Genomic DNA, 12156 nt, shown 5'->3' with positions numbered 1-12156 from the left:
CAGTTCCACTCATACATACAATACAGGAAATGAATGAAGGTACCGTTGTTTTGCACACCTGCAGTCTCCTAAACACCACATCCAGTCCATGTGGGTCTACCTCACAGGTCCCCAGCAGGAGGTGGCCCCCCGCTCTGGGTGAGGAATGTGAAGGGTCAGGAGGGAGTGGCCGTACAGGCACTGCCCTGACCCATAAGTGGGTGTTAAGATTATTATCTTCTCTTTCCTTTGACAAAGCACTGCCAAAACATTTAGGCCCAACTTAACGTGTTGTTTTCAGAAATGGTGAATACAGGATGTATTTAAATAAGAGATGCAAAATGATATATCTGTAAAGGGAGCAGGGCTGCTACCAGGGGCCATTTTATACCGAGGTCATGCACAACTCATGTAGGGGTTCCTATGGATGGTTGGTTTTGCCTTACATTTTCCAGGTAACTATTAAGGGTGTCAGATAACCTCCGGCCTTTTCTGTCAAAATGAAACCATCCTGAACTGACTGTTTTCGCTGAAAGGTTAACACGGTTGTTCACATAAATACAGTAATTCAAACTTGTATTTACCGTTAACTAGCACCTGGGGGGTAGGGTAGGGGGTGAGCAGTACAACGGGAGGCTCCCACCACCACCATTAGGTGGAGCATAGAAAGCCAGGCAGAGCGGTGGGGTGCCTGCAGAATCTGAGAGCCACCAGCAATTGGTTTCGCTCAAAGTCTCCCAGACCAGCTCTGCTTAAACAGAACAATGGATTCTTTGTGCTGTCCCCGTCCCCCCCACCACCCGCTCCGTTGTGCGAACTGTGCAAGAGGTTAACGTTTGGCATGCCACATTCCCGAAGGAAGAGGGGTGGGGGGGAGTCGGTGGCAGGGAGGAGGAGGAGGGGGTGGGGGGAGGCTGGGGAGGGGGGGTCACTGCCATGTGTTATTGGTTTGGTGCATTCAAATGGCTTTTTTTCACATTTTCCATGTTGGTGCCCTTCTGAAGTTGTGGAAAAATCATAACAGTACAACTGAATGTACCTTTTCAAATCAGGCAATCATTAAAAAGGGGATTCATTTAGGCTTTTGAATTGTGGGTTGGATAATGTTTTCCTTCCCCAGAGACTTGTTGGGCAATGGATCTTAGATAAAAACAGACTTCAGAACCGATGAAACTATTCATTGCATTGTAAGCGAGGGTTTCTGTATCTTGTTGATACCAAATAATCTGTACAGTATATCGCCAATATACTGTACTGCTTGTGCTGTACTGTACGATACTAGACAATTTAAACAGGAATTAAGCAGCTGGTTGCATAATGTGGACCATCCTGTTGAACCTCACCTCTTCAACCCTTGTGACACAGGAGATCATGTTTAGACAGTACTTGGTAAATCCTGAGGAGGAGGTTATGGGTGTTTAACTGACCTGCGTAGGCCTCTGAGTAAAAACTTCAGATTGTAATGAGCTCTGCTAAAGAGAAAGTCTCTAGTACTTTCACTTGGTTGTGTTTATCTGTTGCTCAGAATGTTCTCCTGGGCCCTTTGGCCCAATGTCTAGTCGATACTAAACCAAACCCGTTTTATTTCAGCCTGTTTTTGGTGTTTTTATGTGTCATTGTCTTTTCTTCCCCCACCTCAGCCATGGAGCAGTAGTTTGTTGTTTGATCGCATCTCACTGTGGAGTGGCCTGAGAGTTGCCAGTATTTCTCACTGGTTGTCCAAAAGTGTTTTGTGAGTCACATGGAAAGTCTGACCACTGTCCAATGCAGCGAGGCCTTTTTATTGTGCAATCATTTTCACACAATCTATTTTGAGGATCTATTTCCAAACTTAACAGGTGTGGGTGCCTCAGACTTAGTCTATTGAGTTTAGTTTGACCTTCATGGATTGAAACATTGTTTATGAACTTAGTCGTTCCCCTGAAACCAGTCCTGTTTTCCCCTTTTGTTTTATTAACATCAACAATGGCTTTTGTCTAAGTACTGTACATGACTAGGGTGCTGCCGACAAGTGGGTGTTGAGATTATTATCTTCTCTTTCCCATGACAAAGCATTGCCAAAACATTTAGGCCCAACTGTGTTAACTTAACTGTGTTGTTTTCAGAAATGTGAATAGAAGATAGATTTGAATAACAGATACCTAATGATAGATCTGTAAAGAGAGCAGGGCTGCCGCCTGGTCAATTTCAGGTCACGCACAACCCATGTAAGGGTTTGTATAGATTGTTTTGCCCCATGGTTAAATTTGCCAGTTAAGTATTACTGGTGTCAAATAACCTCCGGGCCTTTCAAATCACCCTGAACTGACTGTTTCGGTGCAAAGTTAACACAGTTGTTCAGATCAATACAGTAATTCAAGTCCATTTACTTGTATTTACCGTTAATGAGCATCCGCTTCGACTCTCCTAACAATCATAACATGGCTGCCTCTCCCCAACAATTAAGTGTCTCCTCCAGTTATGTTTAGCCTATATTTTGCTGTTGGTTGTTACAGGCCGGAATGTTGTTATGCTGTTGTCTGGGTGAAAGAAAGATCAAATAACCACCCATCTTCTTCTCTGTTGGTTCCCATGTTTTTGTATTTCAAATATTTTACACTATACATTGATTGACGTAGGCTGCACATTGTAAACTGGTGCACATGATGTCTTACTGCCCCAATGGCGTGCCATGTTGAAACACCACACCATGCATTGAAACCAGGGGCCTCGTTAAAAAACTGCGGAGGATTCACGTGAAAAGGTGGACGAAACACAGAAAGTGCTTACGCAGAAAAATATTCTGATTTATAACACGCCGGTTTCCCTTAATAAATCACAATCAACTCAAACTCGATTGCACATGAGCAAGCGTCTTGTCCCACCCTTTTAACACCCATAGTTGCCTATAAATGGTCAGTGAAACGCTAAACAGCAGAAAAAATGAAATTTCACCCAGTGAAATTCTGGGCAACGAACATTTGATAACAATGAAACTGTGCACTCGTAGCTGCCTGCCTGAGTCTGTTTAAACGTAACTTTATTTTGCAAAAACAGATATTTCTGCTTGTATTTATTATCCTAAATCATGTTTTTGTTTAGATTTATTTTACACAATGGTATACATTTCGAAGTGTTTCTCAAATGTCATCCTTCTGCCATCGGAGTCGCAGTTTCTAATTTCTGCAGTTTATTACGCATGGGTCAAAGTGTCCGTGGAGGACCGCACATTCTCCCATTAAGTTAGTTTTTGAATAAATCCATAAATTGGCGTATGCCTTCTTTTGTGCCTACAAATGTTTATAAATGAGGCCCAGGGGAGGCTGGTTGAGGTAGATCAATCAATGCCGTTTTATGCATCACAATGACCCAGAGACATAGCCAATCATAGCCAATCATAGCCAATCAGAGGACTGGAGAAATGGGTGCTCCAGAACACAGAGACATCTGGTACACATCAGTGGGTCCTGTGGTCATCTTGTGGTTCCACTCTGGGTCCCTCCTTGGGCCCTGGGTGGGAGTCTATGCTGTTTATCCTGTCAGTGCTAAGGCTCAGTTAGCCACTGTAAGCTATCCTCCCTCAGTATTCGGATCACTGTGCAAACATGACCATATTTCGGTTGTGTTTGCAGAGGGAGTTCGTTGACAGGCTCTCCCACTCGGTTACCATGGATGATATGCTTGCCAGTGCCAAGGTGTCCGGGAGGGATAGGCTTTATTAGTTAGTCAGTGGAGAGGATATTACATTTTGAATTTAGTTCCATAACAAGGTAATAGTAGAAGAGGTACTGATGGTCGTGGAAAGCGAATGGGTTTCGAATCAAAAGGTGCTATTTGACATAGTTTACGACACACAAAGGAGACTCTAAATCACAATAAGAGTTCCTCATGTTCTTCTGGGGCATTCTGTTGGGCTGAAGACCTGCGTTGAGGGTATCCATTCTTTTTGAGAATATGCTACGCTAGTCTTCCACAGAGCAGCAGACCATGGTGAGCCTACTCAACGCCCCAGCTTTTAGCAGCGTCAGCAGGGTCGGCGTGACAACAGAGCAAATGGCTGGCTGCTGCGGAGCAGAATGCTTGCTCTGCCTTCACTTTGTTCAGTCTCAGGGAAAAGCTTGGCATGCACATCTGCACACGCGCACACACACGCACACACACACACACACACACACACACACACACACACACACAGAGCCGTAGTGTTTCACTTGGACCAGCAGCGGTCTCAGTTCTAAACACAGCAGCCTGCCGCGGATTTATCGACCCAGTGCTCTGTAGCCCCATCTGAGAGACGCCAACTCGTTAATCAGTCCCCTACTACACTACAGCACACTGCAGGACTGCTTGGCTGGGCTGCTTCCTAGTGGTTCCTCACACTCTCTTTATCCCCACCTTTTTGCCAAGCCACATTGAGACATGGTCTTGGCCGTAGATCGGAGTGTGAGACAGAACCCCTTTGATCTTAAAGCCTTTTCGAAATTCGACAGTGTATCTGTTATGCTGACTGCCAGGACTTGATGTAGCTAAATGTCCCTTCCATATTTTAATAGTTCAACTGATTCAATGTTGTGCGGAGTTGTGCAGTATATGAGAATCAGTGGGGGCCTGAAAAAACAAGAGACCTCACGGGTCCAGCTCTTATGTGTCCCTTTTAGGAGTGTGCTGGCGGCCCTGGCCACAGAGTCTGTCCTAGCTGTGACCTGGCCACAGGGTCTGTCCTAGCTGTGACCTGGCCACAGAGTCTGTCCTAGCTGTCTGTCCTAGCTGGGAGCATTTGGACCTGATCCAACCTGAGCATTCCCTGCGAAGCTGTTCGAAAACATGACCCATTTCTTTCTCAGAACAGGCCTGGGACAAACGGCATGCTCCATTAATGTTGCCACACATTCATAGTCACCACCCTGTGCTTTTGGAAATGCATTTGGCATTTTGTTGTTTTGATGTCAGTGTCCTCATTTTCACGTGTTACTCGTTCTACCGGTTTCAGTTGTTATTTTAACAATGTTTGCCACTGATATTTGACAAACATAGCCTACAGGATAGGTATAGTTTGTCATTTTACCTCACTGCTGTAAGGTATGATTTTGTTCAGGACCTATACCTGTAAAATGTATCCGATGAGTAATCATCATGACATTGGGATGTACTTTGACAGAAGATTGATTACGTTGGGTTCTGGCCTGTGTTTTATGGATTACCCAGATTGATAGTCCACATATTCTGACCTTTTGACATCAACTGCCACTGTCATTAGCTTAATTGGCAAGCCAGCGGAGCAGAAAACCGAATTCCAGTTGGATGGAGAAACAGAATCAGTGACACAATTCCGATCATAACACCATTCGCCACAAGCTCTGTCCTTGCCCTCTTGCCCGGAGTAGGCTAGAGCAGGTCTAGCAATGGGTTGAATGAACTATGAACTCAGCTTAACCCCCACAAAGAGGCTGAGTCACAGGCTGTCTTTCCATAGAATATTTCCCACAGGATGGCTGCTATTTTGCTTCCTGTAGTCGAGGGGGGAGGATTATTACAGGCATCTGATCACGGCCGTAAGGTTTTACTGAAGTGTTTCCTCCAGACTAACGCAGTTGGGGGACATGGACACAGGGACAGCAGTTGGGGGACATGGACACAGGGACAGCAGTTGGGGGACATGGATACAGGGACAGTTGGGGGACATGGACACAGGGACAGTTGGGGGACATCGACACAGGGACAGTTGGGGGACATGGACGCAGGGACAGTTGGGGGACACGGACACAGGGACAGCAGTTGGGGGACATGGACACAGGGACAGTTGGGGGACATGGACACAGGGACAGTTGGGGGACATGGACACAGGGACAGTTGGGGGACATGGACGCAGGGACAGTTGGGGGACACGGACACAGGGACAGTTGGGGGACACGGACACAGGGACAGTTGGGGGACATGGACACAGGGACAGTTGGGGGACACGGACACAGGGACAGTTGGGGGACATGGACACAGGGACAGCTGGGGGACATGGACACAGGGACAGTTGGGGGACATGGACACAGGGACAGTTGGGGGACACAGACACAGGGACAGCAGCTCTCCTGCTGCACCACGCCGGGGCTCTTCTCCTCCTGTAAGCGCCCTTACACGCTTTTGTGAAAATATTTGTACTGCACATGATCCGCCTGTGTTGGTGTAGTGGATTACAAAGAGAGAATTTACTGAGAATACCAGTGAAAACAGCAGGCCTGGTGTGGACGTTGGGTTTGGGCGGTGTGTGTGTGTGCAGCTCCTAGAGCTACCCGTAAGCCCAGGGCTCATTAGTACAATGCCGTGTCATAGCCAGGGGATTAGGCTGTAATTAAACACTAACCTCAATAACCCCCCCCTCTCCACCATCCAAAGGCCAAATCAAACATGCTGCATACAATACAGAGCATTATATTCCCCCATCTCTGTTCACCCCTCCCACCTCCCCCTCCAAGCTTACAGTGCCTGTCAAGCCTTGTGAGTTGAATTGAGAGGGAGACAGGTTTGTGTGTGTGTGTGTGTGTGTGTGTGTGTGTGTGTGTGTGTGTGTGAGTGAGTGCGTGTCTGTGTGTGTGTGTGTGTGTGTGTGTGTGTCTGTGTGTGTGTGTGTGTGTGCATGCGTGCGTGCGTGCGTGTGCGCCCGTGCATGTTTGCGTGCGTGTGTGTGCACGCGTGCGCTTGAGTGTGGGTGTGCATGCATGTCACTTTCAACGACTGACAGAACGGGACGGGGGGTAACACAGTCACACACAGTACACACACAGTACACACACAGTACACACACAGTACACACACAGTACACACACAGTACACACACAGTACACGCTCCTCCCTGTAACTCAGTCTGACATCGGCCCTAACCCTCTGAAATTCCAGCCGTGCCCTGAGAGCTACCCCGCCCCCCGGCTCCGGTCTTAAGTATAAGGTGTCTCCAGGCTCACAGGGACAGCCGAGGTATCCCTTTCCTACGGACGGGCAGGTCAGGTGACACAGAGTAATCACATTAGGTGTACAGGATGAATAATTCATTCGCCCGGGCTCGCTGGATGACGACCCCATTTCAGCTCTTTCCCCCCACCGAGCATCCCGTCGAGACGGCGGTGTGTCTAAAGGGCACAATCGATTCGGGATTTAGTTTGTTTGTCAGAACGGGAGGGCCATCAAAATGTCAGAAGGTGCTGTAGAAATAGAGAATGAATAAACAGGGGGGGGGGGGGGGGTCCCTAGAGATTCTGAACGTGATATCAAAAAGAGAGAGCTCGTCTGTGTACTGATTCTACCGAAGGCAGACTGGAAGGGCTCTGCTCTACCACAGCTGCGCAATGCGCATCGGGGCTCGTGTGTTATCGCCACTGTGGCGCTGAACCGTCCGTCGCCCTCTTACGTAACAGATCCATGCAGCAGCTCCATCCCTGGCTGGTGTGTCAGTGGCTGGAGCTGCTGTGTGTGAGCGGGGCTGGTGAGTTTGCAGACAACGCTCATCTGATTACACGGTGACAATCCCTCATGAGTCGTGACATCGTCTCTTCCGTCGGATGTCCTTCCCTAATGTCCCCCCCCTCTCCAATCGAATGAAGCCGAGCCCACACCGCTCATCTCCTTGATCCGATCAATCTAATGTGAGGGCGACACGGGAGGCTGTTGTTACGTCATACGGCCTACAAGGACAGCCCACAGTATTACAGAAAACCAGTCATTCTTGATATACTACATCCTATGGGTGGGGTCTTTGTATGCACAGGGGCAGGGCCGGTCCTAGGCATAGGCGAACTAGGCGGTCGCCTAGGGCGCCAAATGCCTGGTAGGGTGCCAAATGCCCCCCCCATTATTATTATTTTTTTTAAATAAATGTATGTCTCTATGAATTTCATGTCTCTATGAAAATATGTCTCAGCCTACTGTCTCTATCGCTTCGATTAGTCACACTCGCCTCTTGTGAACTATGAGGCAGTACTGGTGGCTTAATGAGGTGGTGGTGGTGGTGGCGCCCCTAAAACTTGGGGGGATGGGGGGGGGCATCAAATCATACTCTCGCCTAGGGCACCTAAATGCCTAGGACCGGCCCTGCACAGGGGGGATCAAGGTCAATAAAAAAAAGGGCCTGTGTGCAGTGTGCTTATACAGTGTGCTTGCTTTGCCGTATGAGATTCCTACTCATGGAGATTTTCTAAACGTTGGATTGCCTGTCTGTCTGTTTCCAGCTGCTACGAGAACTAAAACACACCAACGTGATCGCCCTGCAGAAAGTGTTCCTGTCTCACAGTGACAGGAAGGTGTGGCTCCTCTTCGACTATGCCGAACACGACCTCTGGGTGGGTGTCTCATTACAACTACCAGAGGAATCTAGCTCCTCCTCCTTCTCATTACAACTACCAGAGGAATCTAGCTCCTCCTCCTTCTCATTACAACTACCAGAGGAATCTAGCTCCTCCTCCTTCTCATTACAACTACCAGAGGAATCTAGCTCCTCCTCCTTCTCATCACAACTACCAGAGGAATCTAGCTCCTCCTCCTTCTCATTACAACTACCAGAGGAATCTAGCTCCTCCTTCTAATTACGACTACCAGAGGAATCTAGCTCCTCCTTCTCATTGGCCTTTTTTTTTATCGTCTTAAGACAGGGATAAGCAACCCGGGCATATCCATGAATTACATTTTAAAAATGAAGTTAAAAGAAAAGAACAGAAAATAAACAATGGACCACTAGTCCCCGAAAAGGTGCAAAGCACACCTCAAAGTATCTTTTGCGTAAAGTAGGCACTTTGACCCAGTGTCTGGGGTTTTGTGTGGAACTGAAAAACACGACATTGCGTTTGGCTGGATCATGGCTCTTCTCCTCTTCCTCTTCAGCACATCATCAAGTTCCACCGTGCCTCCAAGGCCAATAAGAAGCCCATGCAGCTGCCCCGGGGGATGGTCAAGTCCCTCCTGTATCAGATCCTGGACGGGATCCATTACCTCCATGCCAACTGGGTGCTCCACAGAGATCTGGTGAGTACAGTTCCAGTACAGTGTCCCTTTTACACTCACACACACACACACACACACACACATTGTCACTGACACCTTTGTACACCTACTGTACCAAATACACATCCTGTACAAATACACCTCCTATAACAAATACTGAATATAGTCAGTAAATAATTAATATAAGTCATATACTTGTACGTAGGCCTATACCAGTAGTTTGTTGTGTTCCCTTAAAAGAGAATCCCAGACCCAACACACCCTGATGATGAAGTAGAGGTTTTTTGCCAGCAAACAGAATGGTGTTTCTGTCTCAGGTGTTGTAATATCCATGTAGAGTTTGTTGTTATGACTCTGGGCCCCTTAGCTGTGGAGCTGAAGGATCTTGGCAATGTTGTCTATATTCCTGGTCCATCCTCTGACCCCCCCCCCCACCACCACCACCACCACCACTCTGTAGCACTCCTGTGAGATCCTCTCCCCCGCAGTTTTCCCACAGTCATTTCCTGGAAGAGAGGGCTGTTTCACCTGCCTCTGCTGGGCTCACTGTAGCAGAAGGTCAGCTCTTGGCACAGCTGGAGCGAGGCCACAGGGTTGTGTTCTTCCCTCACACTCGCTTATCTAGCCGTGTAACCCCCCCCCCCCCCCCAGCCGATTACACTGGGCTGTGTGTGTGTGTGCGTGTCTCTCTATTTGTCCTACAAAGACACATAGATTTAGATTTACCATAGTAATCTTTCTTTTATTTATTTTTTGTTTATTTTATTTATTTTTTGTTTCTTTTTATTCTACTACTCGATCTCTTCACTTTGTAAAGCGTCTTTGAGTGTCTAGAAAAGCGCTATATAAGTCTAATGTAGTATTATTATTATTATTATTATTATTATTATTATTTCTCATATCTCATACCAGCGACTCAAATTCTCTATTTGTCCCTGGCTAATCATATTTCGCTTTCCTGAGTGACCCAAACCCCCAACCTGTTTTGGTGCTACTGTTTATTTTGTTTTGCAGTGACATAGAGGAAGATTGCAGCGGTCAGGCTGTTCCTTTAAATGTTCCTGATAAATGTCTGTATCCACGGATGAACGGCCGTGTGGAATCTCATCCCTTCTGACTGATTGTGCACAGCTGTTAGGTGTTTACTCTCTCTCTCCACAACACACTCATTGCGTCCCCAGCACAAGTCCGTGGATGTGACTCCTGCCACAGGAGAGGGCCGAGCGGCTAGGGCAAATTCCACAGCTCCAGGAATCTTATGAGGCCTCCCGTCGGAGGGTTCCTCCCCTTTTTACATAATCCCCCCCAGCAACCCCAGATGGCGACGTGGTGGTGCGTGTACTGGCTGTCACGTTGTATAAATACGCAGAAATCTGTTGGGGCCACTCACTGTGGCCATTCCAGCCTGGAGTAGGAAGGCTGGGGGGGGGAGAATGGTTCACAGAGCTCATAGGCCTAAAAGCCAGCAATGTCTTTATTCCAGGGGGTTAAATCTGAGTTGAGGGATTACATTCGGAGAGGATTAAAAATCATGTTTGATGATGCTTATCTTATTGCTTATCTTATTATGATCTTGATTGCTAAACAACATAGCTCGGCATGGGTATGGGTAGATGAGGGGAGAATTCCAAAATAGATCTTGTTGAAATATGATGTCATATAATGGCCTAGTTATAGAATCCAATTCAGGAAATGTTCTCATAGCCACCACTCCCTGAGAATTGTTTGACATCAACTGAGAATTCATTGCTGTAGCCCAGGATTATGACGTGTGTTCATCTGAGTGGATGTGTCATCAGGAGGTGCAGCAGAAGGGGCGGTGGACTCAATGCGTGTTTGATTTCATGTCTGACCTCAGGACCGACTAATAGGAGCTTAGGCCCTTAAGTCCTGCAGTACTCCTCCTTTTGCACCAGCAAAATGGTAAATGGACTGTGCACTTATATAGCGCCTTATTCCAAAGTGCTTTACAATGGCCTCTCATTCACCCTGTCACACACACATTCACACAACAATGGTGGCAAGCTACCATGCAAGGCGCCGGCCCGCTCATTGGGAGCAATTTGGGCTTCAGTGTCTTGCTCAAGGAAACCTCGGGACGTGGACAGGAGGAGCCGGGGATCGAACCACTGACCTTGCGATCATTAGATGCCGGCTCTACCTCCTGAGCCACAGCAGCCCCAGCAAGTTTTTATCTTAGCAGATGGCCACTGTGCTCAGTCATACTCCTCTAAAAACACATTCCCACAGTAGGGGAAGGTCACAGCCCCCTTATCTGAATGGCAACTCTTCCGGCCCCTTTCAATTATTTTCATTGCCACAGGATGAATTTCACTGTTGTCGTTCCTGCTCTGTATCTGATTCTAGACCGAGGCTGACATAGTGCAGTCAGTGTGCTTTCTCAATGCTGGTGCTTCCTGCTATTGTGGACTAAGTTCTATGCAAATCCCACTGTCGTGCTGGCGTGTGTGAAGCTGTATAGTTGGTATCATTTGCGCAGGTAGCACGATGTGTCTGTTGCCAGTTCCACACACAGTGCCATGGTTCTGAGTAGGAAAGATTAAAGGTGCTGCTGTTCAGTGGGAAATGTCCCATTCCTTCCTATGTAGACTCAGCAAACTAAGGTGTTCTGTACAGCCGTGTGTGTGTGTGTGTGGGGGGGGGGGGGCATTCCTAATCTCCTGTGGGCCTTGTTACTAGTTGTTACTAGTCTTAGTCCTCTGAGCAAGCCACAGGGGTAGATACTCGTAACAGTATGTCTTTCATGGCTCCACTACTTCTGCTGTTACGCAACACTCAACCGTGTGTGTGTGTGTGTGTGTGTGTGTGTGTGTGTGTGTGCGTATGTGTGTGTGTGTGTGCCTGAGCTGTGCTGTGCTGTGCTGTGCTCTGCTGCGTGTTGCACCACTGCAGAAAGCCACCCCATCTCCAGCAGCTCAGGCTGGCCCACCCCCCTCCCTCCCTCGCCCTGCTCATGTTATGTAACCCAGACCAGGCAGCACAGATGCCACTTCCCTGGGTAGGTCCTGGTCCTCCCACCATGCTGCTGACATTGCAGTTGGCAGCTCTACGCTAAGGCTAGGGGCGTTCACCTGAATAATACACTGTACCGCCCATCTCTGGGAAAGAAAATGGGATTCGGGTGATGAACGAGTTGAAGAAATCGAGGCCTTTTTCGCTTAGAGATAATAGCCAAAAGAATAGGCTAGGCTTTGT

General features: G+C 47.8%; 1 protein-coding gene across 2 annotated transcripts in view; it reads left to right on the top strand.

Moving 5' to 3' along the window:
* The window catches only part of cdk19 (cyclin dependent kinase 19), a gene marked incomplete at its 3' end in the record, with an annotated part of 33196 nt that overhangs the window by 5437 nt on the left and 15603 nt on the right, over positions 1–12156 (top strand). For both annotated transcript variants that reach the window (XM_080525507.1, XM_080525506.1), the window contains exons 3-4: positions 8172–8282; positions 8821–8961. In XM_080525507.1, the coding sequence (XP_080381633.1) occupies positions 8172–8282; positions 8821–8961 (252 nt within the window). The remainder of the gene's footprint in view (positions 1–8171; positions 8283–8820; positions 8962–12156) is intronic.

The sequence above is a fragment of the Nansenia antarctica genome (assembly GCF_963989245.1).
Source record: "Nansenia antarctica genome assembly, chromosome: 3".
Taxonomy (NCBI): domain Eukaryota; kingdom Metazoa; phylum Chordata; class Actinopteri; order Argentiniformes; family Microstomatidae; genus Nansenia; species Nansenia antarctica.
Note: the sequence above shows the minus strand (reverse complement) of the source record. Positions and strands in the feature narration are given on the sequence as shown.